The sequence below is a fragment of the Protopterus annectens genome, chromosome 4.part0 (genome assembly GCF_019279795.1).
Source record: "Protopterus annectens isolate FY-2018-M chromosome 4.part0, PAN1.0, whole genome shotgun sequence".
Lineage (NCBI taxonomy): Eukaryota > Metazoa > Chordata > Ceratodontiformes > Protopteridae > Protopterus > Protopterus annectens.
Genome location: NC_056733.1, coordinates 994,338,520 through 994,365,953, shown reverse-complemented (window position 1 = coordinate 994,365,953; position 27,434 = coordinate 994,338,520). Strand labels below are relative to the sequence as shown.

The following is a 27,434-nucleotide window of genomic DNA, read 5'->3' as shown; positions in this document are numbered from 1 at the left end:
GGCATAAAAGTAGGGTTAGTTCTTAAAGACACTCTGTCTTGGTGGAAAATGATAAATGGTTCCACTGCCATTAGTGCTTGTAACTCTGAAACTCTTCGTGCTGATGTTATTGCCAGGAGTAGAGCAGTTTTTCATGAGATATATTTTAAATCTGCTATGTTTGCTGGCTCAAAAGGAGGTAAAGTTAATTTTTCCAACACGAAGTTGAGGTCCCAAGTTGGAGTAGGTGCTTTACAGGGTGGTGTTATGTTTTTAGCCCCTCTGAGGTACTGTTTTAGCAAAGGATTAGAGAAAATTGGTGGATCCGTGTTGTAATGAGCAGAGATGGCAGAGGCATGGATCTTGATGGATGAAAAGGAGAGGCCTTTGTCCAGCATCTCAGTGAAATATTGTAGTATCTGAGGAATATTTGGGGCAAGAGGGTCAAGGCTGTGAGCCTGGTTCCAGGCACAGAATCTCTTCCATTTATCCGAATAGGCTTTCCTGGTACTAGGCCTTCTGGCCTCCAGAATGACATCCATAACAGCTTTGGAGAGAGGCATTGCTTTCTTGACTAGGTAATCTTCCATGCAGCCAGGTTTAAAGTATTTAGCTGGCTGTGAAGTATCCGATTGTTGTGCGGAGTCAGCAGATGTGGTATTTGAGGAAAAATCCAGGGTGGTCCTTGTGCTAAGTTCTTCAAGATTGGGTACCAGTGCTGGCGTGGCCAGTCTGGTGCAGTCAGGATCATCTTTGGCTCTTCCTGCCTGGCTTTGAGGAGTACCTATGGAAGGAGAGGCAGTGGTGGGAAAGCATATACTTGTAGGTTCTCCCAGCTGAATGAGAGGGCATCCACTTTCCATGCTTGTGGATGGTAAGTCCTTGTGCAGAATTTCTGTAGCTGGCAGTTCATTGGGGATGCAAACAGTTCTATGTCCAGGCTCCACCATTTCTTTGTTATCATTCTGAATATTTGTGGATTCAACTCCCATTCGTGGGGATCCATGATGTTTCTGCTTAAGTCGTCTGACAGTGTGTTTTTCTCTCCTGGTAGGAATTGTGCTTGCAGATGAACTTGACAGTTTAGAGCTGTGTTCCACAAGGTCATGGCTTGTCTGCAGAGGGGATAAGAGTGAGTGCCCCCTTGCTTGTTTATGTACCACATAACTGTGGTATTGTCTGTCTTTAACAGTAGTTGTCCTGGATGTAGCAGGTCCTTGAATACTATTAGGGCATTTTGTACAGCTAGCATCTCTTTTTGACTGATGTGAAGATGCCTTTGTTCTGCAGGCCACCTGCCCTGAATACATTTTCCTGCCATGTGTGCTCCCCAGGCGTAATCTGATGCATCTGTTGTCAGTGTTTGCCTGGCTGTGGGTTGAGTAAAAGGCTGTCCCTTGTTGAGGTGACAAGCTTGAGCCCACCATTGAAACTCCTGTTGCAGGCAAGGAATTAGTGGTATAACTGTTTACAAACTTTGACAGTGTTGAGACCAGACACTCTTTAGGTACCATTGTAGTTTCCTTATATGCAGCCTGGCATATGGAATTAGTAGTATGCAAGATGCCATGTAACCCAAGGCCTGCAGAATTTTTCTTGCAGGGAGTTGGGATCTTGTTGCCATCAATTGAAAATATTGAGTCAGACGTCCTTGCTTGTCTGGCGTGAAATAAGCCATCTGGGCAGTCGTATTCAAGCTGGCACCCAGGAATATTATCTCTTGTGAGGGCACTAGTTTTGATTTCTTTTCGTTTACTGTGTACCCTAGGCAACTTAATAACTGTTTTACAAACGCCAGATGCTGTAGAAGAATGTCCTTGCTTTCTGCTTGAATCAGGCAGTCGTCCAGGTATGGATAAATTTGAATTCCTTTTTGTCTGCAAAATGCAATTACTGGTGCCAGGCACTTTGTGAAGACCCTGGGCGCATTAGATAAGCCAAAGGGCAGTGCAGAGAATTGATAGTGCATCAAACCAGCTATGAATCTGAAGTATCTTCTGCAGTTTTGTCTGATAGGGACATGCAGGTATGCCTCCTTGAGGTCCAATGTTACGAGCCAAGCTTTCTTGCCCAGCATGGGAAGAAGCTGCTGTAGTGTCAACATTTTGAATTTCAGAACATCCAGGTAAGTGTTTAGAGAAGAAAGATCCAGTATGGGCCTCCAGGCTTTGTCCTTTTTGGGAACCAGGAAGAATCTTGAGTAAAATCCTTGTCTTTGCTCCTGTGGTGGTACCTTTTGAATAGCTCTCATGTCCATGAGTGCTGTAATTTGTTTTTGAGCCTCTGCCCATTGATTTGGTGGCAGGTTTGGCATTCCTTTTAACCTTGGCAGAGTGTGAAAGTGGAACCTGTAACCTTGAGATACAATGTTGAGAACCCATTTGTCTTTGGGGATCATATGCCATTTGTGATAGAAAAGTGTCAGTTGTCCTCCCAAGGGGGCTGCCAAGAGACAGCTGTTTGGCAGCTGTAGTGGGAAGTCATTGGGGCTGTTTTTTTATAAGATTGTGGCCCGTCTTCCCCTTCTTTCTGGCCTGATATACCCCATTGTCGAGGCCTGTAGGGACCTTGTGGTTGACCTCTGTCTCTTGGACGTCTGTATCTGCCCCTTTTGGGTCTGTCTGAAGCTGGAAAGGACCAATTCTTTGTTGGCCAATTTCTGCTAAATTGAGGAGGCTGAACCTGTAAGAAATCCTTTACTGTTTGCATAGATTTTGCCTTATCCTCCATTTTCTTTAATACCTCTTCTGCCTTAACTCCAAATAACACATTCTGCTGTAAAGGTGCATCCAATAGTTTTGCTTTAACATGATCTGGTATGTCTTCTAATGACAGAACCTGTAACAGCTGCTCTGCAGGAGGCCTCTAAAGAATCAAAACCACACTGCAAAGTGTGTTTTCCCACTTGTTCAGCTGCATGCAATAAATCCTGCATTTCCTTTAAATTAGGAGGATCTGAATCTGGAAGCATTTTTTGTTCCAACTGAGACATTAGATACTGCTGATATTTTAACATGTGAAACTGGCAATTTAAGGCCCTCATTGCTAAAGTTGCAGACGTATATACTTTCTTCCCCCATCCGTCCAATGCTCTGGAATCTCTGTCAGAGGGGACTGGATTCTTTGCTGATGAGGCCTTAACCCCTCTGGGTCCCTGAGAAATAGTTTCAGGGTCGGCAACAGGGCTTTTATAAAGAAATTTGTGTGAGTCAGGGACTCTTGTAGTATCTGTCAGGCTTAACTGGGGCTGGAGGTAAAGAATCAGGATTTAAGCTGGATTCAGTGTACACATCATCCACTATATCTAACACTGGCGGAATAGCAAGGGGTCTGTGTTTAGGTAATAAAAGGAAGTCTCTGAGCCTTTTCTTGGATTCTGAGTAATCCTGGCCTTCCCAATGGAAATGCTCCTTCATGGTATGTAAGGTTTCACCAAAGGAGTAGTCCTCAGGTGGAGAAGCTGATGGAATTGATTCCTCAGCATCAGAATCCTCATAAGGGGGTAAGGAGTATCCTAGGTCTGAGGATGAATCTGAACAGATGGATACCTGGTCGGATGAGTCGTAGTCTGCATCCAGTCTAGGCCTTTTATCAGGAGGGGGATGGGAACCCCTGATCAGAGTGATTAGGTCTTCGGCCATTTTGAGTATTTGTTTCTTGGGCATGGAGGCCTGTCCTGGAGAATGCTGTATTTGTTTCTTTGTTTTTAAAGTAGGTTTAGACTTAGCAGAAGATTTAATGCTTAACTGGGTAGGTCTGAAAACACCCTCTGAAGCTGCGGGTTGTTCAACTACTCCGGATCTCTCTGAAGGGGTAGTTTCGGTAGTCTGAATAACTTGTGCATCCGAAGGCCCAGCCATCTCCACGTGGGAGTCAGAGGCGGCCTGTGGTTCTACAGAAACGGTAGTCAGGAGCTGCGAAGGCGCCTCGCTGAAACCCGGAGAACCGGCGACTGGCCTAGAAGAGGCTTCGTCGTCAGTTTTGGCCCTCGGATGCCTATCCTTGTCTTTGCGCTTTTTTTTATGTATTCCGGTCATCGGAAGTTCCGATGGCATTGTATAATTGAATTTTCTGCCAAAATAATGTCGGGCAAAATCAAACCGACGCTTTATATTCTTAAAGTTACAGTCCTTGAAGCTCAAAAGATTTTAAAAATAAGACTAGGATTTTTTTTCTCCAATAGGGTACTTGTCTATACTTACAAGCTGGGCTGAACAGATTAATGATGCTTTAGTAATTCCCAGTCTTGTCACATACTACACCAAGAAGGAAGTAAAGATGATGCCCCTTTTCTACCATGGATTTCCACCTGGCCTAGATGGGAAAGGATCTAAATCCCTGGAAGTTGGGCTGGATGCTGGAACTTCTGTGACAAGTCCCAAATGCTATTACTACTACAAAAGTAAACAATAAAAATTAACATTTCCACACTGCAATTCTACTTTCAGGAGTGATGCAATTGTGATGTGATGTGAATGTTTGAGACATGTATACACACAAGCACACCCCCCCCACACACACACACACCCCCACACATGCATCCCCACACACACCCCCACACATGCATCCCCACACACACACCCACACACCCCCACACACACACACCCCCACACACACACACCCCCACACACACACACACCCACTCACACACACCCACTCACACACACACACTCACACACACCCACTCACACACACCCACTCACACACCAGTAATGTGTGCCAACCCTGTCCCTGCCTCCAACACTATGCATTGAAAACTGTAACACTATCACTATTCAGACAATTTTGAGGCTAGTGTTATAGGGGGGTTAGTGTGATCAGAAAGGGAAATTGAGAAAGGAAAACTATCTTTTGCAGGTTCAGTATTTCAGGTGTTATGCATGTTTAAACTCCCCTCTTTCTCCTTCCCTGTTTATTTGTCCCTCTCTCTCTCTCTCTCTCTCTCTAGAGCAGAGCAAATAACTGTTAGGCTTTTGATTTTACACGGACTTAAATGTAGTCTGAAGATTTAGTAGACAAGAACAAGGAGTTGAAAAGGACAGTAAACATTTGTTTTTGACCTGGTATGATTAGCATTTAAAATCTGACTTCTTCAGTAAGAAAATGCAATTGCAAGTGGTTGGTCAAACAGTCCACAACTTAGAAGTAAGGCTACAATAACATTTAAAATTACTCATAAATCAGCATTCTTAGCAAAACAAAATCTACAAATCAGACAAATGCCAAAACACATTTACTGTTTCAGCTTTCATCTCTAATACTTTCACTGCTCTCAGCATGATACAAATAACTACCATCACATTAAATCAATTTCTTTCTGCAGTACCATAATAAAACATGACCAGATAAGTTAAGTGAAAATCCCCTATAACATGTGAACAAAATGTCTTGCCTTTAACTCTACTGACTCTAGTTCAGGTAATACAAAGATGCTAAACAGGGGTTTAGGGCAGTGAAAAAAGGTACATTTGTGGTCACTTTGCTGTTTTTGAGAGGGAGATGTGGCTCTGGTCATTACCGGAATGCAGCCTCTTGCAGAGGCTAAGGAACTGTAGCAGGGGATTTATAAATGGACAGTGTCAGCAGATTGCCTACATGGACTTCAGAGGTTATGTGAAACAGCACAAGCTAAACTACAACTGGGGCTATTACATACCTAACTCCAGGTGAGGTAGGGGGTGGGGGGATCCTTCAGTACAAGCTTTAAAAAATGACCACCACCTGCACTAGAAATAAAAGGTGAAAATGTGAAAGCACTCAAGAGTTGCTCTAGAAATAAAGTGTACAAATAATATGGAGATTATTGTTATGCGGCTTGTGCACAGGGCCAGCATTAACTATTACAATAAGCAGCTTGTGTGCAGAAGGGAATATTTACTATTACACTTTGGTTGTCCCAACATCTAGCTCTAGCTAGATCTACAGTCTTCTTCCACTCATCATTAGCAGATCTGATCCCAACTTGCATCTTTACTATTCATTTGAAACCCCTTTGTACGTAGTTATAACTGTACAGAAATGACCAGTCTCATGTTGCTACAACAGCAGACAAAGTTTCATGATGCATCCTCCAACATCTTACATTCTGTCTCATTTCAGCCCTCAAAACCTAGGAAACAATTATATCTGCCCCTTTTTCCATCTCAGTTCTCAGTCTACTATGCCAAAGTCCAAATCCACTCTGCGGGGTGAAATTCCATCATAACAAACAAAGATGACAAAAAATACGATCAAACCCTGCTGAGAAGTGGATTAAATCTCAATGTGTTACTACAAAAGAGAGATTAAAAGTGGCCTGTAGAGATGGCTTCAACTCCCATTTCTGTGAATACACAATAAAAAGTATAAGAAAGGTCACAAATAGGGCATAACCTGCAACAATACTGCACATCCTATTTTATCAGCCTCTGGCTCCTACTGTAGAAAGTGTTGATACAAAATCATAGATGCATAGCCTGGAACAACAGCCTGACATACTTAGAAAAAAAAAATCTACTGAAATGATATGCAATACAAATCGCCACTTCCTCCCACAATGGACAGCATGAGACTGCATGAGCAAGACTGCAACTGTAGCATGCCTTTACCTGTGCATAACATCTCAAACCATTAATGTTAAAATGTTCTGAAACACCTTGCATGCATCTCAACATAAGCAGAGTTACATGCTATGATGCATTCTGTTCCTTGTCTCTCCTAATCTATTTGGGCCATGTTAATAAATTGTAAAGGTTTCTAGTAAAGAAAGTCCCAAATAAATTTACAAAATCCCAGGTGACAGTTTAGCATTAACATGGACATAAGTCTGCAAACTTTAACTGGGTACATCTGATGCGTGCATGAAAGTGCATCCATTAAGTGCACAGACACATCTCTATGTTAACCAGAGCTTAATATCACTGGTTATAAAGGTTACAGTTTTTAGCATGATTTTTAGAATAACTTTCTGAAGGAAAGCGCATGAAAGTACAGCTGGTTCACCGTGTCATGAAGAAAGCTTGTTAAATTAAATGTTTCTCTCCTACGAACACAAACTGTTTGTCCTTTAAACAACCTTGCTTATGTGCAACTTCCATTTCTACATATTTGATACCACACATGGTAAAAGTGAAGGACATGTTTAGGAATTGTAACAAACCTTAATGTTTAGGCCAAACATAACATATGCTTTCCTTTTACAATTACAGTGCCTCTCTCCTACAGTTACTTGGAGCAACTTGCATCTATCAACTCATGACTTCTTATCAAAGAGATCACACGGTTCTGTTAAATCACAGCTACGTAGTTAGCATACTCTGATGTCATAGCAGATGCTGGTTGTGATGCAAAAAGGGAGATGGCGCTTGGCTTTCCAAACTCCCAACAAATTTTTAATAGAGTTAGCGCTTTCGTATAGGTCAATGCCTACACTTCTTCAGACTCAATAAAACATGACAAGCACAATCACTTAAATAAGAACTAACAAACTTAATTAACCCACCCTATGCAATCACATGGTGTGAACTCCTTCGGCAACTTAGGTATGATGCCTTTAGGTATCCTTGTATCAATCATGTTTGTTCGACAGCGTGTATATTGAAATTAAGGAGTCTCATGAGATAGCATGGTTTATAGATTTTATATGGAGTTTCTTTTATATATTCATACATTTATATGAATATTTATACATGCAATCATTTTTTATTTCAATTTTAAATAATGTACATTCTCATACATACATCTATATATATATATATATATATATATATATATATATATATATATATATATATATATATATATATATATACACACACATTTGTTATTCATGTTTTACCATCAACTTGTAGCATAACTGTGGATTATGCATTTGTTGTATCTGTTCTTTAGAAAGGTGACTTGGGGTAATCGGTTAATGCAATCTAATCTAATTTAACAAAGTCATGTGATTGTATAGGGAGTTTGGAAAGCCAAGCACCATAGGTCTTGTTTTTGTTTTTTCAGTCGTTTGCAGTATTTCTTTTTTTAGAAAGAGGCAGATTGGACTAGAGTAGGAGAAATATAGTTAAAGCCCCATTACTTAACTGCATAAACTTCACAAAGTTTAGGGGAGACACGCAGACACGCGTACACACACACACGTGTGCACACACACACACACACACACACACACGTGTGCACACACACACACACGTGTGCACACACACACACACACGTGTGCACACACACACGTGTGCACACACACACGTGTGCACACACACACATGCGTGTGCGCACACACACACACACGTGTGCGCACACACACACACACGTGTGCGCACACACACACACACACATGTGCGCACACACACACACACACACGCGCACACACACACACACACACACGCGCACACACACACACGTGCGCACACACACACACACACGTGCGCACACACACACACACAGGTGTGCCAGATATAACCCAATATGTTTAGCCATGTAGAGATTCTCCATTTTCATCTTTCCGGTTTTCTGAAGTACATGCACTATGTCTATGTATAAGAAATGTCTTAGTGAGACTAGAATGAAATCATCAATGCCCTAGCATGGGAAGAAACAGAGACAGATTCTATTGGGTCAAGAAGAGCAATAAGGTGAGGGGTCAGAGAGCCTATTCTGCTTACTTACACTAGCTGAGAGAATCATGGCTGTTGTCACCAGCAGGGTGAAGATTGTCCTTGTTCCTTCTTGCCTTTAGAGGCATCTGTGTATGGGGGGGGGGGGGCAGGGAGAAATCATACAGAAACCTGTTATACACAGGAAGGAGAAGCTGTTCACCATCAAAGCAACACCTGATTGACTGGTGGTGGTTCTGGGAGGCAAACCTCCCTTGACCAGCTTCCACTTGGACAGGTTACCTAGGAACCTACTCATGCAAACTGTTGTGTTCTCTGCATTGGAGATGAAAATCACCAGGAGTTAAAGGTTCTATTAGAAAAGCAAGCCCACCCCCCTCCCAAAGTTATCATGAACAGCCTGCAGAGAAGATAAAACATGTTACCTCTTTGTTTGCCGGCATATACACCATATTTTGCAAGCAGAGTAACTGGAATGAGCACAGTCATTTATTTCACATTTACACAACTGATCTTGAAATGGTTTCATTCATTTGTAATCCACTCTCAATGTTTTCCATGTGGGTGTCTCATTAATAGCTGGCTCTGAACACCTTCGACCTACTACTCAACCCACCACATGGAGCACGTTAATAATGCTTGAGAGAAAGATTTTCTTTTCTGAAGGTCGACTGTGATTAATACAGAGCCTTGGAAAGTACTACTCTCAATCTCTTCATGTGTTCATCCAAGCTCTCCAACCAGATGAAAATAAAACTACATAGCCATCCTCAAACAGTAAATATTCCACCATTAAATAAGAGCACCATAACCATGGTAATTGATTAACCCATACACACACACATATATATATATATATATATATATATATATATAAAATGAAAATCCACAACCTTCTTTCACAAACCTTTTTCGGACCAGATGTACTAAAGTAACAGAGCTATGGGCTGTCCTAACAAACACTCCATGCTCCAGCACATCCTAGTAATAAAATAGCTTATTATTCCCTTTTATACAACTGACATGTTAACTCTTTCACCACATCCCTTCCTCTCAGTCTCATCTCCACATACTAAACAGAATCAAACATCCTTTCACCCTTTTCAACTGGATAAGGGGCAACTCTGCTCGCTGTCAAAGTAGAACATAATTGAGGGCTCCCTCTTCAGCTCCTCCTGAAGTCTTCAGGCAGTATCTTTTGTAATTTTAGACACCTGAAAATACAAAATGGTGTAGGGGAAGAACATGAAGTGCTACACAATGCGAATCCCACAGTAAGCACGTTAAGTGACCTAGACTGCGGTACCCAGTGCAGAATGCCTGTGTAACAGAAATCATTAACTTCATTACTTCCATTAAACTCTTTCGTTAATTTACAGTTTTTAAATTCCTCTTTTCCACCAAGGAGCACACAGTGGATCTTATCAACCAACCACAAGATGGTACTGGCACAAGTAGATGCATCAAGTGCCTTAGGGAATGTACACAAAACAAAGAAAATACAGAAAAAATTATCAAAACATAACCAACATTAATTAAGCTACATAGAACTTTTCTTGACTGTTCTGTACGGCACATGATCACATATTGCTGCATTATCCCCTAGTCTGCAGGCTTCCTCCCACTCCTAGTGTCATGCTTATATCGCTGCATTATCCCCTAGTCTGCAGGCTTCCTCCCACTCCTAGTGTCATGCTTATATCGCTGCATTATCCCCTAGTCTGCAGGCTTCCTCCCACTTCGTGTCATGCTACATTTACAGGCTGCTTTCCTCCCTATGTCTGTGCCACTACTTGAACCACTGCAATTTAAGACCAACTGAAAAGGAGTGTACAAACAAAAAACTGCAACAGCGTCAAATGTTTGCCGAGGATATCTAGTCTTTAGATGTTTACCGTGCCCTTCATACAGTTTACACCAGAGTCACATGGGCTTACATCCAGTAAATGGTTTACTGATTCAGCGACTAAAAAAAAAAAAAAAAACGTTTGTAGATGCATTGCAGGTTAGTGTAGCCTACTTGTGACTACTTTTTTTAAGACAAAACTTGGGGCATGTGAAAAGGCTTCTAAAAACCACAGTACAGAAAATACAACTTGGGACTCATTTTAGACAGGAAATGTATGTTTATATGAAAATCGGATACATGTACTTAAGATCTACTTCACTCTCTGTATAATCATTTTACAGTGGTTACATCAAAGATGTAGTTTGGGCAGCTTCCTAAAGCAGACGTTAAAACCAGACGCTTCAAATGCTCAAATCCTTAAGACTGTCACAAAGTATTCACTGCGGCCTTGAATACATCTAATACTTCAGTGAGCCAGACCCATGGCACATGTTAAAATAAACACAAGAAAAAGTCTCCTTTTCAGCCCCAAAAGTAAATAAAGCTAAAGTTAGAGACTGAAATGCTACATAATATAATGAAGCAAGCATTCTATATTAAATAACAGGTTACTGAAATTCAAAAACCACAATCCAACATGCCACGGTGTGGTTACACGAGGAGGTAGACACTCACCCATGCAGACCGTGTCCGATGCCCTGGTACAGTTCATGATCATGACTTCAGTTCTTTCATCACAAACATTACAGGGCTGACAAGAACTGGACCTGCTGGCCTTCTCAGAATAAAATCCTGGAGGACAAATTTCACATTTTGTGTTCTCATCCTTGTTACACATTTTGCTTACTTGATGACCCATGGGACAAATCAAGCAATGAACACACTTTGTGATCCCATCCTCTGTATGACTGTAGTACCCCTCTTGGCACTCGCACACAGTGTTCATTTTAAAAGTGCAGTTAGCCATCACGACACTGTTTTCTGGACAAGTGCTGCATGGTTTACAAGTTGCATGTAGACTGCTTTCATCTGAAAAGGTCTTCCCTGTGAACAGCAACAAAAATATATTTGAATCGTTACTGGTCAGTGCAGCAACTTTCAACCATTAACTGGACTTTTCTAAATAAAATGTCTTTAATAACTCCAAATATCAACTAAGAGACACCCCAAAAGCCATACCATACAAAATCACAAAATACCTTGAAAGGAGTAAGCAGTAATAGACTTTTCAAAATTAGCAAACTATGACATGAAGCAAAACACATTTATTAGTGAACATTTTCAGTCTGTGGTGGAGCAGATCAACTCTTTCTTGCCAAAGTAGCGATTTGAAATTCCTGTTATGCAGACACTACTGTACTTAAACTACATATAAATCAATAAATTAAAACATGTGTAAGTCCTGAGTCTATGTTTAGCATGGATGTCTGCAATTAAGGCAGTACAAAAGGACTATGGCACACAACTCAAAAAGTACAGTTTTGTACCTACCATAAATGTATATGTTCGAGTGCTAATACAGCTGCAGTCATAACAGATGGGTTTTCCTGCCGTCAGGCGGGTCCTCGGTTGGCCGTATTCCAAAGTCTAGGTCCGGCGTCGGATGTCGTCGCTTCTTCCCTGACGTCAGTGCGACAGGGGTATAAAAGAACCAGCCGACGCCATTTTCTTCAGTTTTTCTTGCCCCAGATGTCAGGTGCCCCCAGAAGGAAGGCAAAACATAAATTTATGTAATAATGCAATGCAATAAAATCAAAAAACAGTAGTTGCAAGCAAATACACCATAAAAGAATACCCCAATCATGTTGTATGAGGAGGTGTTAGCCATTAGGCCTATCCCAAGAGGGAAAGGAGGGAGGGAAACCTGGACTGCAGCTGTATTAGCACTCGAACATCTACATTTATGGTAGGTACAAAACTGTACTATGTTCATCGTGCATACAGCTGCAGTCATAACACATGGGTAGAATCCCAAAGCTAAAAAAGGGGTGGTAGGCACTAAGTGGAACTAGGAGGAGCCAGGATGCCCTGCAAGACTGCAGTGGCAAAGCCCGCTCTAGATTTGGAGTATAATGGTAGGTGATAGTGCTTGGAAAAAGTATGCACAGAACTCCAAGTGTCTGCTTCCAAAATATCCTTGGTAGGAACCCCCATGAGGAAAGATGCAGAGGTAGCTGTGGCCCTTGTGGAGTGAGATCTGATGCCTGTAGGTACAGTTTTACCATGAAAAGAGTAACAAAAGCGAATGCAGTGGGCTATCCATTTTGAGATTGTCTGTTTGGAAATAGGCTTCCCTTGAGCACCTGTAGCATAGGACACAAAGAGTTGCTCTGAATTTCTGAAAGGCTTTGTTCTGTCCAAATAATAACGGAGCTGTCTGTGAATGTCCAAGGAATGTAGTAGTCTCTCCCCTTTGTTTTGTGGATTAGGGTAAAAGGTAGGTAAAGTGGATAGCCTGATTCAAGGCTACCCTGGATACTACCTTTGGCATAAAAGAAGGGTTGGTTCATAAGGAAACTCTGTCCTGATGGAAAATGATGAAAGGCTGCACAGCCATGAGGGCTTGTAGTTTCGAAACCCTGCGTGCTGAGGTGATAGCCAGAAGGAAGGATGTTTTCCATGACAAATATTGCAGTTCTGTTGAAGCAGCTGGCTCAAAAGGAGGCAGGGTCAGTTTTTCTAGAATGAAATTGAGGTCCCAAGCAGGTACTGGTTGCTTCCTTGGGGGTTTTATATTCTTAGCCCCTCTGAGGAACTGTCTTAAGAGAGGGTGAGAGAATAAAGGAGGATCAATGTTGTATTCTGCAGAAATGGCTGAGGCATGGATTTTGATGGAGGAGAATGAAAGTCCACTGTTTAGCATCTCAGCTAGGTACTGTAATATTTGAGGTAAATTCAGTATTTCAGGATTCTGACCCTTTTTCTGATTCCAGGCACAAAACCGTTTCCATTTTGCGGAGTAGGCTTTTCTAGTAGAAGGCCTTCTGGCCTCCAAAATGACATCCTGCACCTCCTTGGAGAGTAGGGTCTGTTGTGAATTTAAGGAATCCTCCATGCGGCTAGATTGAGAGTTTTCAGCTGACTGAAGAGTTTTTAAGTTGTGCTGAGTCAGTAGAAGAGGCATTAGAGGAAGGATCCATGGTGGGGAATGCGTCAGGCTCCTCAGGAGTGGGTACCAGTGTTGTCTTGGCCAGACTGGAGCAATGAGAATCATCTTTGGTCTGTCTGCTCTGGCTTTCAATAGAACTTTGGGCAGCAGAGGAAGAGGTGGAACGGCATAAACTGTCATTGTTGTCCAACTGAAATAGTGCGTCCACTTTCCAGGCCTGTGGATGAAAGGTCCTTGAGCAGAAATCTGTCAATTGGTAATTTCTGTGGGTGGCAAAGAGATCCATGTCTGGCCTTCCCCATGCTTGAATTATCTTTGTAAAAACTTGAGGAAGCAACTTCCATTCGTGTGGATCTGTCATATTTCTGCTTAGGTTGTCTGCCAGCGTGTTTTCCTTGCCTGGCAGGAACTGTGCTTGAAGTTGGATTTGTAATTCCAGAGCCATGTTCCAAAGAGACATGGCTAGCCTGCATAGGGGGTATGAATGGGTTCCTCCCTGTTTGTTTATGTACCACATCACTGTGGTGTTGTCTGTCCTTATCAATAGCTGGCCTGGATGCAGTAGGTCTTTGAAAGCCATAATAGCATTTATTACTGCTAGCATTTCCTTTTGATTGATGTGTAGGTGATTTTCTTTTTGGGACCATTTGCCCTGAATGCACCGATCTGTCATGTGTGCCCCCCAGGCATAGTCAGAGGCGTCTGTTGTGATGACTTGATTTGCTTGAGGCTTGCAGAATGGGAGACCTATGTTTCTTTGGCATGCTTGAGCCCACCACAGAAATTCCTTTTGAAGACATGGAATCAGTGGTAATAATTGTTTCCAAACTGAGACCATAATTTTTTTTAGGTACCATTGAAGCTTCCTCATATGCAGCTTTGCACATGGGATTAGTAGGATGCAAGATGCCATGAATCCCAGAGCCTGCAGGATTTTTCTTGCAGTCAGCCTGGTGAAGGTTGCCAGTCTTCTGAAGTAATGAGTTAGTTGCCCTTGTTTCTCTGGCTTGAGGTAGGCCATCTGGGTGTTTGTATTCAAGCTGGCACCCAGGAAAATTATTGTTTGAGAGGGTATTTGTCTTGATTTATTTTTGTTGACTGTGTATCCCAGAGAATTCAACAACATTATTACAAACGCCAGGTGTTTCAGAAGTATGTGTTTGCTGTCCGCTTGGATCAGGCAGTCGTACAAATATTTGTATCCCTTAAAGTCTGCAGAAGGCAATTACTGATGCCAGGCATTGCGTGAACACTCTGGGTGCAGTAGATAAGCCAAAGATCAATGCAGAGAATTGATAATGGGTTGAACCTGCAAGAAATCTGAGGTATCTTCTGCAATCTTGTCTGATTGGGACATGCAGGTATGCCTCCTTGAGGTCCAATGTTACCAGCCAAGACTCCTTGCCCAGCATGGGAAGAAGCTGCTGTAATGTGAGCATCTTGAATTTTGGTAAGAGTAAATATGTGTTTAGGATGGATAGGTCCAAAATAGGTCTCCAATCTTTGCCCTTCCTTGGTACCAGGAATAGTCTGGAATAAAAACCTTGACCCTGTTCTTGTGCAGGTACCTCTTGAATAGCTTTCATGTCCATGAGATCTGAAATTTGTTTTTGTGCCTCTGCCCTTTGATTGTGTGGCAGGTTTGGCATGCCTCTCATTTTTGGAAGGGTGTGAAAGTGGAATCTGTAGCCTCTGTCTATAACGTCCAGGATCCATTTGTCTTTTGTGACAATATGCCAATTTTTTGAAAATAATGGCAGTTTTCCACCTAAAGGTGCTGCCAATTGAGCCTTGCTTGGCATGCACAGGGGAAAGTCATTGATTCTGCTTTCTGATTGGCTGTGAACTATCCTCACCACCTCTTGGTGTAGGTGCTTGCCATTGTCTGCCTCTAAATGATCCTTGAGATTGCCCTCTACCTCTCGGGCACCTGTATCTACCTCTTTGAGGTCTGTCTGTGGCTGGAAAGGACCAATTTTTTGAAGGCCAATTTCTACTGAAACATGGAGGTTGTACCTGTAGGAAATCTTTCACTGTTTGCATTGATTTTGCCTTTCCCTCCATTTTCTTTAATACCTCCTCAGCTTTAACACCAAACAATACATCTTTTTGAAGAGGTGCATCTAGCAGTTTAGCTTTAACATGATCTGGTAAGGTTTGCTCTTTGAGCCAAGCATGTCTATGTATGACTGATCCTGTAACAGCAGCTCTACATGAGGCCTCTAAAGCATCAAAACCACATTGCAAGGTATGTTTACCCACTTGCTCTGCACTATGCAACAAATCCTGCAACTCCTTCAAGTCTGGTTGTTCAGGTTGTGACATTTTACTTTTCAACTGAGATAACAAAAATTGTTGATACTTTAACATATGGAACTGACAGTTTAATGCCCTCGTGGTTAAGGTGGCCGAGGTGTATACCTTTTCCCCCCACCTTTCTAAAGCTCTGGAATCTCTCTCTGAAGGTAATGGATTTTTGGCAGTGGTGGCCTTAATTCCCTTGGGACCCTGTAAAATGGTTTCTGGGTCAGCTGCATGGCTTTTGTATAGGAATTGGTGTGAATCAGGAACCCGGTAATATCTGTCCGGCTTGACTGGAGCTGGAGGTAAAGAATCTGGGTTAAGGCTGGCCTCTGAATACACATCATCTAGTATGTCCAAGACAGGAGGGATAGCCAGAGGCCTGTGCTGAGGGAGCAAGAGGAAATCCCTGAGCCTTTTCTTGGAGTCTGAGTATTCTTGGCCTTCCCAGTGGAGGTGTTCCCTCAAGGTATGTAAGGTTTCCCCAAAAGAGTAGTCCTCAGGGGGGGGGAGACAGAGGGAATGGACTCCTCTGCATCAGAATCTTCAAAAGGGGAGTATGAATGTTCCTGGTCTTCAGAATGTTCTGAAGTAATGGAGGCCTGGTCCAAGGAAGGGTATTCTTCCTCCACTCTGGGCCTTTTGTCCGAGGGGGGTTTGGGAACCCCTGATAAGAGTAATCAAATCCTCAGCCATTTTGAGCATCTGCTTTTAAGGCATGGGGCCTTGAGAGGGGCCCTGTGGAGCTTGTCTTTTAGAATGCATGGCTGCTTTAGATTTAGTGAAAGCCTTAATGGAAAAAGAAGGCGGCGGCCTGAAGACACCCTGAGAGGTGGCAGGTCTGTCTAAACTCTGAGTTTCCCCGCCAAGAGTGGCTTCGGTATCTGTAGTCGGGGTGTGGGCTGAAGAGCCTGCGACCTCGGGCACAGAAGACACCGCTAATGAAGTGTCATTGGTAGTCAGGGGCTGCGTAGGCGCCTCGCTGAGAACCGGAGCACCAGTAGTTGGCTTTAGCGTGGTGTCGGTAGAAGTCGCGGACCTTGTATGTCGGTCCTTACCTTTGCGTCTTTTACTCAAAACTGGAGTCGGAATATCCGACAACATATTGTAATTAAAATTTTTGCCAAAATAATGTTGGGCGAACTCCGCCCGATGCTTAATTGTGCGTCTGTTGAATGTAGCACAAAAACGACAGGCCGAGACGTCGTGGTCTGGGCCTAAGCAAGGAATGCAGAGGGAATGGAAATCCTTATGCGGTATTTGCTTCCCACATGAAATACAATTATTAACTTTGTCTGACATCGGTCTGAGGCAAGAAAAATTTCCCCAACGGGGTACTTAGCTTTCAAGAAGACTTCGGTTGAATAATATTCGTAATCTCAGGAGCTGGCCGACCGGCACTTGCGAACTGCTTCTGCTTCGGGCACCACGCGGCAAGAAAGACTGAAGAAAATGGCATCAGCTTGTTCTTTTATACCCCTGTCGCACTGACGTCAGGGAAGAAGCGACAACATCCGACGCCGGATCTAGACTTTGGAATTCGGCTGACTGAGGACCCGCCTGACGGCAGGAAAACCCATCTGTTATGACTGCAGCTGTATGCACGATGAACATCAGGAACAATACAACAGTTGCACATTTTGCTCTCACCAAAGACCGACTTTAGATACATTTAAATGCATATGAAATACACTCCAAGGAACAAAAAAATTACTCCACACTAACTTTGTGTGTAGCTATTTTACCACTTTACATGTACAACTCAAAACAAGATAATATAGCTAATCCTCTGGCAAAGCAGAAATAACCTGAAGAACAACAATGTACTTTGAAATGGCTGACCTATGGTTAGGAGGGAGAAAAAAAATCTTGTTCCCATGAAATGTACTGGATCACCCAGATATTTTTCCAGTGTTTACAGCTACAATTCTCAGCAATAACAGACCTTAAACTATACACCTCCATCCCAAACTTACTTTATGTCATACAATTGTAACAGAGTTCTTTCCACAAACTTTACAGGCTAATGTACTTCCAGGACAGTAGGTGAGCATATTCCTGTTGCAATTCTGAACCCTATACAATATGCACATCTTAAGATTGATTCAGTGAAATATTCCCATACACTAAACATTTTTACTGATAATTACACTTCAGCAAGCATTCACAAAAACTGAATTAGTGAACACAATGCTAATCATGACAGCTTTTTGGAAGGCAGGGAAAGTACAGTTGTGTACACTTACCATAAATGTAGATGTTCATAGGTTCATAGGTTGGTACTGGGCTATCTGCTCGAAGGCATACATTAGCCCAGCCACGTTGTGCGGAATTCACCGCCCCTTTAGTAGTTCCCTAGACCCTTGTACTAGCAGCTAGTACCCTTGGCCCCTACCTAGTAGTGTTGTTCGCGTGATCGCCGGTGTGAAATTTGTTACCCATCCACTCATCAAGGTTCCTCTTGAAGAGTGATAATGAGGGGCTCTGTCTTATGTTGATCGGGACCCTGTTCCATAGTAAGGGAAGTCTCTGTGAAGGGAATCTATCCCTCCAGCATGTTCTATTCATTGTTGTGTTGAGATTTATATCCCTAGAGCGTGTAGCTCGAGTAGATTTGGTTTTGCTAAGATGGAGCATGTTCAACAATTCTGGGTTGGACATGGTTCTGTACGTTAGACGGAGATCGCTTCTGAGAAAGCGGTATGCAACAGAGAACAGTCTTAGCTTTTTCAATCATGCTGCATAGGGCAACTGTTTGAAGCCAGTAATCCTCTTGGTTAGGTACCTCTGTGGTCTCTCCAGCTGCTGGAGATGTCTAGCCAGGTACATTCCAATTGGTGCATTGTACTCAATAATGGGTCTGATGAGGGAAGAGTAGAGGGGCACCATTACATACTTAGATCTTGATGCAAACCCTTTCGTGATCAGATGGGTCACACAGAAGGATTTTCTAACCACTCTGGCAACATGGTTATCAAAGGAAAGCTGACTATCTACTTGGGTCCCTAGATCCCTTACTTCTTCAGATTTCAGGGGATTACCTCCTATGTTGTAGTTTGCGGGTACTCTGTTTTTTCCATAGGGGATTACGATGCAGTTTTTTGTATTCAGCTTGAGACCATGGCTTTGACACCATGCATCAGTCTCATTTAGGCCCTTCAGGAGGATCTCCATGTTGGCCGGAGACTCTATTATAGCACCCAGTTTGCAGTCATCTGCAAATTTAGTCAGCCACAGCCCTTCCGTGCTTGCCTGTTCTTCTGAGAAGTATATTCCAAACAGGAGGGGTCCCAGGACAGAGCCCTGTTAAGAGTGTATTCACTGTTGCAGTCATTACATTTGGGTAATCTGCTGGCAGGTTGCCCTCAGTTGGCCTGATTAACAAAGTCTTGGGTCCTGTGTTGGTTGCTGTCCCTTCTTCCATGACGTCAGGTTGTCATGAGTATAAAACATGCAGCAGACGCCGTTTTCATCTATATGTAGATATATATATATATATCTATATATCTATATATATATATATATATATATATATATATATATATATGTGTGTGTGTGTGTGTGTGTGTGTAATTTAGAACACAAACAATATACCTCCAATCAAAAGCAAATACACCAAAAAGGCTTTTAAGCATATTAAAAGAAAGAGGAGGTATAGTAAGAGAAAAAACAGGGGGCTGGAGGGTGGGTAACTAGGACTGCAACAGTGAATACACTCGAACATCTACATTTATGGTAAGTGTACACAACTGTACTATGTTCTTCGTGTTTCACTGTTGCAGTCATTACATTTGGATAGATTCCCAAAGCTATGGTTGGGAGGATGGATTTATACAGAATTAGGAGCAGCTATAAGGCCCTGCAGAACAGCAGTGGCAAAGTCAGCTCTGGATTTAGGGAGGAGAGGTAAATAGTAATGTTTGGTGAACGTATGAACTGAGCTCCAGGTAGGAGCTTCTAGAATGTCTCTGGTAGGAACCCCTCTGAGAAAGGCTGCAGATGCAGCCCTGGTGGAATGAGATCTGATCCTGTTGGGGATATGTTTACCATGGTGCACATAGTAGAAATTAATACAATGGCTTATCCATTTAGAAATAGTCTGATTTGAAATAGGTTTTCCCTCTGCCCCTGCAGCAAATGCCACCAATAGTTGCTCAGATTTTCTTAGAGGGTTTTGTCCTGTTTAAGCAGAATCTAAGTTGTCTGTGCACATCCAATGAATGCAGAATCCGCTCACCCTTGTTCTGTGGATTGGGAAAGAAAGTTGGCAGATGAATGGTCTGATTAAGAGCCACACTGGATACCACCTTAGGCATGAAAGATGGATTGGTCCCGAGAGCCACCTTGTCCGGATGCAAAATAATGAAAGGCTCCACTGCCATAAGAGCCTGTAATTCTGAAATACGTCTAGCTGAGGTAACTGCTAAAAGAAAAGCTGTTTTCCAGGAGAGAAATTTAAAATTTGCAGTAGCAGCTGGCTGAAAAGGAGGTAGAGTGAGTTTTTCCAAAATAAAATTGAGGTCCCATGCAGGAGCTGGTGCTCTCCTGGGAGGTCTTATATTTTTGGCCTTTCTGAGGTACTGCTTTAGCAGAGGATGAGAAAAGAGGGGAGGCTCTGTGTTGTAATGAGCTGAAATGGCAGAGGAATGGATTTTTATAGACGAAAAAGATAGGCCCTTGTGAAGCATTTTAGTTAAATATTGCAGAATCTGAGGAATACTGGGCATTGCTGTGTTTATTCCTTGTGCTTGGTTCCAGGCACAGAATCTTTTCCATTTGTCCGCAAAAGATTTTCTAGTACTAGGCCTTCTAGCCTCCAAAATGACATCCATCACAGGTTTGCTGAGAGATGTAACAGGTGAAATTAGTTGATTAGCCATGCTGCAAGATTCAGAGTTTGGAGCCGAGTGTGCAGAATTTGATAGTTCTGCTGAGACAGTAGGTAAGGTGTCAGAGGCAGGTACCACGGAGGAAGGGGCAACATATTGCGTAGGAGCAGGTATCAGTGCTGGCGAGGCCAGTCTGGAGCTATAAGTATCATTTTTGTTTTTTCCTGTCTGATTTTTAGTAAGACCTTGGAGAGCAGAGGCAGAGGAGGAAAGGCATAGACTAATAGGTTTTTCCAGCTGAAGGACAGAGCATCCACTTTCCAAGCATTTTTGTGATGAATTCTTGTGCAGAATTTGTCCAACTGATAATTTTGGGGTGTGGCAAAAAGATCCGTGTCTGGGCTCCCCCATTTGTGTGTCAACATGCTGAAGATTTGTGAATCCAGTTTCCATTCTTGTGGGTCCATAAAAGATTTCTGCTTAGTGTATCTGCCACAGTATTTTGCTTTCCTGGCAGGAATTGAGCTTGCAGATGTATTTGGTAGGTCAAGGCAGTGTTCCACAATGCCATGGCTAGTCTGCAAAGGGGGTAGGAATGGGTACCCCCCTGCTTGTTTATGTACCACATGACTGTGGTGTTGTCTGTCTTTATCAGTAGTTATCCTGGATGAAGATAGTCCTTGAAGGCTGTTAGAGCATTCTGTACGGCTAGCATTTCTTTCTGGTTTATATATAGGTGCATTTGATTTGGGCTCCATTGGCCCTGAATGAATCTTCCTGCCAGATGCACCCTCCCAAGCATAATCTGATGCGTCTGTAGTCAGGGATTGGGTGGCAGGGGGTGGAGTGAATGACAGTCCCTTGTTTTGGTGGCAGGTCTCTTCCCACCATAAGAACTCTAGCTGCAGGCATGGAATGACAGGAATCATTGTTTCCAGGCTGTGACAATGTTGACTCCATAAGTTTTTAGGTACCATTGAAGTTTCCTCATATGTAGTCTTGCATATGGAATTATTAGGATGCAGGAGGCCATTAACCCAAAGGCCTGCATAATTTGTCTTGCAGACAGCTGGGTTTTTGTGGCCACCTATTTGAAGTAAGTCATCAATTGAATTTGTTTTTTCTGGCATAAGGTAGGTCATCTGGGCAGTTGTATTCAAGCTTGCACCCAGGAATGTAATTATTTGAGAGGGTACAAGTTGTGATTTCTTTTAGTTTATGGTGTACCCTAGACAAGTTAGAAGTCTTTTTTACAAATGCCAGATGTTTTAGAAGAGTGTCATTGTTTTCTTCCTGAATTAGGCAATCATCCAGGTAAGGATAAATTTGAAAGTTTCTTTGTCTGCAAAATGCAATTACTGCTGCCAGGCACTTTGTGAAGACCCTGGGCACAGTAGATAAGCCAAAGGGCAGTGCAGAGAACTGGTAATGCAAATAGCCTGCTTTGAAGCAGAGGTATCTTCTGCAAGATTCCCCGATTGGGATATGCAGGTAAGCCTCTTTTAAGTCTAGAGTTACCAACCAGGCATCCTTGCCTAGCATAGACAGTAACTGTTGTAGAGTCAGCATCTTGAATTTTGGAATGCCCAGAAATGTATTTAGAATGGATAAGTCCAGAATTGGACGCCATGGATTTGTCTCTTCTGGGTACCAGGAAAAGTCTTGAATAAAAATCTTGTCCCTTTTCCTTTTCTGGTACTGGTTGAATAGCCCCCATATTCATGAGGGACAAACTTGTTTCTGGGCCTCTGCCCACTGACTTGGAGGCAGATCTGGCCATCCGTTTGGGATTGGCAATGTGTGAAAATGAAATCTGTATCCCTGGGATACTACATTTAAAACCCACTTGTCCTGGGTAATTAGTTGCCAGTTTCGTGCATGAAGTAACAGTTTTCCCCCAAAGGGGCGGCCAAAAGATAAGTGCTTGGTGATTGCAGTGGAAAGTCATTGAGACTGTTTACCATAGGAAGGTGCCTTGTTACTTCCAGATTTGGAGGTGGAGCCACCCCATTGTTTTGTTCTATAAGTTCCTTGTGACTGAAACCTGGAGCCTTTGGAATGTCTGGGTTTGACCTGAGCGGCTATGGTGGGAACTGGAAAGGACCAGTTCTTAGTAAGCCAGTGCCTACTGAACCTGGCTGGCTGCACTTGTAGGAAATCTTTTACAGTTTGCATAGATTTAGCTTTATCTTCCATCTTTTTCAAAACTTCTTCTGCCTTATTACCAAATAGACTGTCCTGTTGTAAAGGAGCATCCAACAATTTTGCTTTAACATAGAACAGGCAGATTTTGCTCCTTGAGCCAAGCATGACTTCTATCACAGATCCAGTTACAGCAGCCCTGCAAGAGGCCTCCAAGGAATCAAAACCACATTGCAAAGTATGCTTTCCAACTTGTTCAGCTGAATGCAATAAATACTGCAACTCTATTTTCCACAGTCAGAAATCAACATCATTTTCTGTTTATGTAAGCCCATGACATGCTGATGATATTTAAGCATATGAAATTGACAGTTTAAATCCCCGATTGCCAAGGTTGCAGACGTGTAAACCTTCTTACCCCATCTATCCAGCGCCCTGGAGTCTCTATCAAAAGGGGTAGGATTTTTAGCAGTAGAAGCCTTAACGCCCTTGGGACCCTGAGAAATGGTTTTAGGATCAGCAGTAGGGTTTTTTTAAAGAGGAATTTGTGGGAGCCAGGAACCCTGTAATATCTGTCTGGCTTACTAGGAGATGGAGGCAGGGAATCAGGAGCCATGCTGGATTCTGAGAAAACATCATCAACAATGTCTAGAACACGAGGTATAGCCAAAGGACTATGCTGAGGAAGAAGGAAATCCCAAAGCCTCTTTTTAGATTCTGAGAAATCCTGACTCTCCCAGTGAAAGTGTTCCCTTAAGGTATGCAAAGTTTCTCCAAAAGAAAAATGCTCAGGAGAAGAAGCAGAAGGGATGGAATATTCTGCATCAGAGTCCTCATAAGGTGGAATAGACAATTCCTGATCAGAAGAGGAATCAGAAGAAATAGAAACCTGATCTGATGATTCATAGTCAGTGCCTTGCCTAGGCCTCTTAGCAGGAGGAGGATGGGAACCCCTGGATCAAGGTAATTAAATCCTCAGCCATTTTGATAATTAGTTTTTTAGGCATAGGGGCCTGTGCACGTGTCCCAAGCATCAGTTTTTTTAGACATAGAAGTTGATTTTGGCCTTAGTTTTGAAGACAGCGTCTGTTTAATATACAAATCTTTAGGCCTGAAAACACACTCACGAGCCGGTGCCTGCTCAGCGGCTCCGGACCCATCTAAGGTAGAGATATCCGCAGGTTCAATACTTAAAGTGTCTTGCAGCACACCGGACTTCAAATGGGTCTCAATAGAGGCCTGCGAATCAAAAGTAGCGGGTATCAGGGGCTGCAAAAGCACCTCACTGAGTACCGGTGAAACGGCGACTGGCTTAGGAGAAGCTGTGTTGTCGGTTTTGGACCTAGATGGTCTCTGTCTCGTTTTCTTTGCGTTTTTTTTAGGTATTCCGCTAGTCGGATTGCTAGCCAACATTTCTGGATAGTTAAATCTTGAGCCAAAATATTTTGATGCAAAAATATACAGACGCTTAATAGTGCGTTAATTAAATTTAGCACAAAACCGACAGCAATGCATGTTCTGGTCAGGGCCTAGGCAAGGAATACAGTACAAATGAAAATTTAGCACAAAACCGACAGCAATGCATGTTCTGGTCAGGGCCTAGGCAAGGAATACAGTACAAATGAAAATCCTTATATGAGTTATTTGCTTCCCACAAGTAATACAATTATTAACTTTTACTGATATCGGTAAGGAGCAAGAAAAAAAAAGTTTCCCCAATGGGGTACTTAGCTTTAGGTTGAAGACTTCGGTTCTGAAACTCGAAAATGAAAATTTCAGGAGTAGGCCAACCGGCACTTGTGAACTGCTTCTGCTTCAGGTACCGGGCGGCAAGAAAGACTGATGAAAACGGCATCGGCTGCATGTTTTATACCCCTGATGTCCTGATGTCATGGAAGGGACAGCAACCGATGCAGGACCCAAGACTTTGTTAATCAGGCCAACTGAGGGCAATCTGCCAGTAGATTACCCAAATGTAATGACTGCAACAGTGAAACATGAAGAACATATATATGGGTCAAAGCAATGCTCATCTTCCACCAGATTCAGTGCCTTCAACCTGAAGTACTTTTGTGTTCTTGACAATTGGGACATGAGGATATGCATCCTTTGGATCCAATTCTTTAGCAAAAGAAGTGGAAGGAAGGTTAAGAATTCTGAATTTCAAAACTTTCTAAAATACATCATATGTCTTGAGATATAAAAAAAAAATAAATAAAACTCAAGCGTAGCCCTTTCTGGGTGCCAGACACAACCAGGAGTATAAATATAAGTTTTCCTGTCCTCTGGGAACCTCTATGTTGATTCCTTGAGCTAACAATTGGCCAAAAGGAGGTAGAAATATCCAAGATGCGCTGCATCCTCAAGAAAGGTGGGATGGATCTCAGCTCAGTTTTGGATCCAAGCAAAATTATGTACATCACCCAGTTTTCAATGTAATGATCACCCAATGTAATGATCGCCCAACAGTCCCGGAGATTACTTAACCTCCCTCCCAGGAGACAGGCTAACCGGTTGTGAAGTAGGGTGGCTGGAAAATGGGTGCTTGTGTCAGGATTGGTCAGGACTCACTAGGCTTCTGCCTGCAGTAGTACCTATCATTTACTCCATTCCCTCTGTTTTCGTTTTCCAACTCCTTGGTTCTTTTGATCTGTGCACCTTTAGTCTGATGACAGTAAAAAAGGACGAAATACACTTTTTGCTCTACATATGCATGAATGTTTGTTAAGGTGTGTGTGTGTCTGTACAAAAGGATTTAAAAAATTGCCTTTTTCCTTCCAGCTTCTTCTAGGTAAGAATCCTATGTATGTTTCTGGTAATGACTGAATTCATAGTTGGCAGCAGAGGTGCCTAATGACCAATCCCCATAATGGCTAACCTAGATGCTGAATCAGTTATAGCATAGCCACATTTGACACCAAGTCAATTGGTTACTTGGTTAAGTTTCACAGTTATCTCAAAGAGACAGCACCAGAGATTTTTTTTTCTTTTGATTCTGGTCTTTGTTCATATTTTCAGTCTGACTTTCTGAACGTGTCCCAGCTTATACCGTCGGGGTTGAGGGAGGGGTGCTTACAGGAAGTTTCAATGGTCTTAGTCAAATTCCATCTCAAATTGCAGTTGTACTCTCAACATCTCTTACAGAGTCATTCATTAGTTTCACCTGTGCTTTTTATCCTCAGAGAAAAATAGATTTTCAGGAAATTTATGATCTCACTTGCTACTACCTTGTAGGAAAGCATATGAGCAGTTCAAAGCTAAAATGTTAGCAAACAGAGTTTTCTGTTCATTTCATATTTTATTATGTGTGGATTTATGAATGCTAAGTGCTATGATGTTATGCATGACTGCCACTTGCTCTGTAGAAATCATCAGAATGATGCAAGTTTTGAACATTAGTAGAAGCAGTCAATTTTTTTTTATGTTTTCTTTTATGATCTTTATAATGGTTTTCCTGATCTGCTGTAAAAAAAAATATGAGTCATGAAAGCAATAGACTCTTTTAAACAATGAAGTCCAAAAACTTACTGACACATTGGGGGCTGTACAGCAAGCTGTGACAGTTATACATACTAATTCTGAGATTGATTTACTATGGAGTAAGGGGAATATGTTAAGATATTGGTGCGAAGAAGGCCAGGTAAGGACTTTGCTTTACATGGATAGGAAGCCTATTCCAAAGAAGTGGCAATCTCTGGGAGACTTATCTTTCTCTCCAGCATGTTCTGTCTGACTCACTAAGTTTAGATCTCTAGAAGGGGTGACCCTTGCACTGTTTGCCTTGCAGATCTGGAGCAGCTCCATCAGGGTTAGATTTGTGAGTGCTTTGTAGCATAGGTCACCCTTTAATATAAAGAGAACGGCCTTTCAGTCTAGTCTAGTCACATAGGACATGTTTTTAACACCCTGTATTTTCTTAGTGAGGAACCGCTGAAGTCACTCCAGCTGTTAGTACCTAGTACATTCCAAATGGCATATCTTACCAGATTATTGGTCTACTGAGGGCTATGTAGAGTGCGACTAATCTCCCTAGATCTGAATGCCACACCTTTGCTTATAAGTTGTGCCACACAGAATGAATTCCTCACCACTGTGGACACATGATGAACAGAGTTCAAGCTACTGTGTATCCATGTACTTGGGTTCCTTATCTCCAAGTCTACTCTTAAGGGTGTGTTGTCAATGTAGTTAGCAAGGGTATTTGATTTCTCAAAGGGTATGACAATGCATTTCTTTGCATTTACTTTCAGGCCATGGTTCTGACACCAACCATTAGCCTGATTTAGATCCGCCTGAAGGACATCTACATCATTTTGAGGATTCAGTGACTGCCCCCAGCTTGCAGTTGTCTGAAAGCTTTGTCATCCAGAGGCCTTCCACAACTGCCCTTAGTGTCTGAGAAGTAAATTCTAAACAGGAGTGGTCCCAGCACAGTCCTGTGGCACACCACTGGTACCATAAAATGTAGACACTACAGTAGATTCACTTTGGGGATACCCTACATGTAGTTAGCCCAACATGCCAGCTTGACTTCTAGAGCTTTACCACCCCTCAAGGCTTTGGCTGATGCCCTACCACTTGGGCACAAGGACATCAATTGTATAAGAGGTGCACTGCCTGACATCATCTTC

General features: G+C 42.5%; 1 protein-coding gene across 1 annotated transcript in view; it reads right to left on the bottom strand.

Moving 5' to 3' along the window:
* The window catches only part of LOC122800382 (tumor necrosis factor receptor superfamily member 16-like), a 261,184-nt gene that overhangs the window by 132,811 nt on the left and 100,939 nt on the right, over nucleotides 1-27,434 (bottom strand). The window contains exon 4 of the mRNA XM_044069831.1: nucleotides 11,098-11,466. Within this exon, the coding sequence (XP_043925766.1) occupies nucleotides 11,098-11,466 (369 nt within the window). The remainder of the gene's footprint in view (nucleotides 1-11,097; nucleotides 11,467-27,434) is intronic.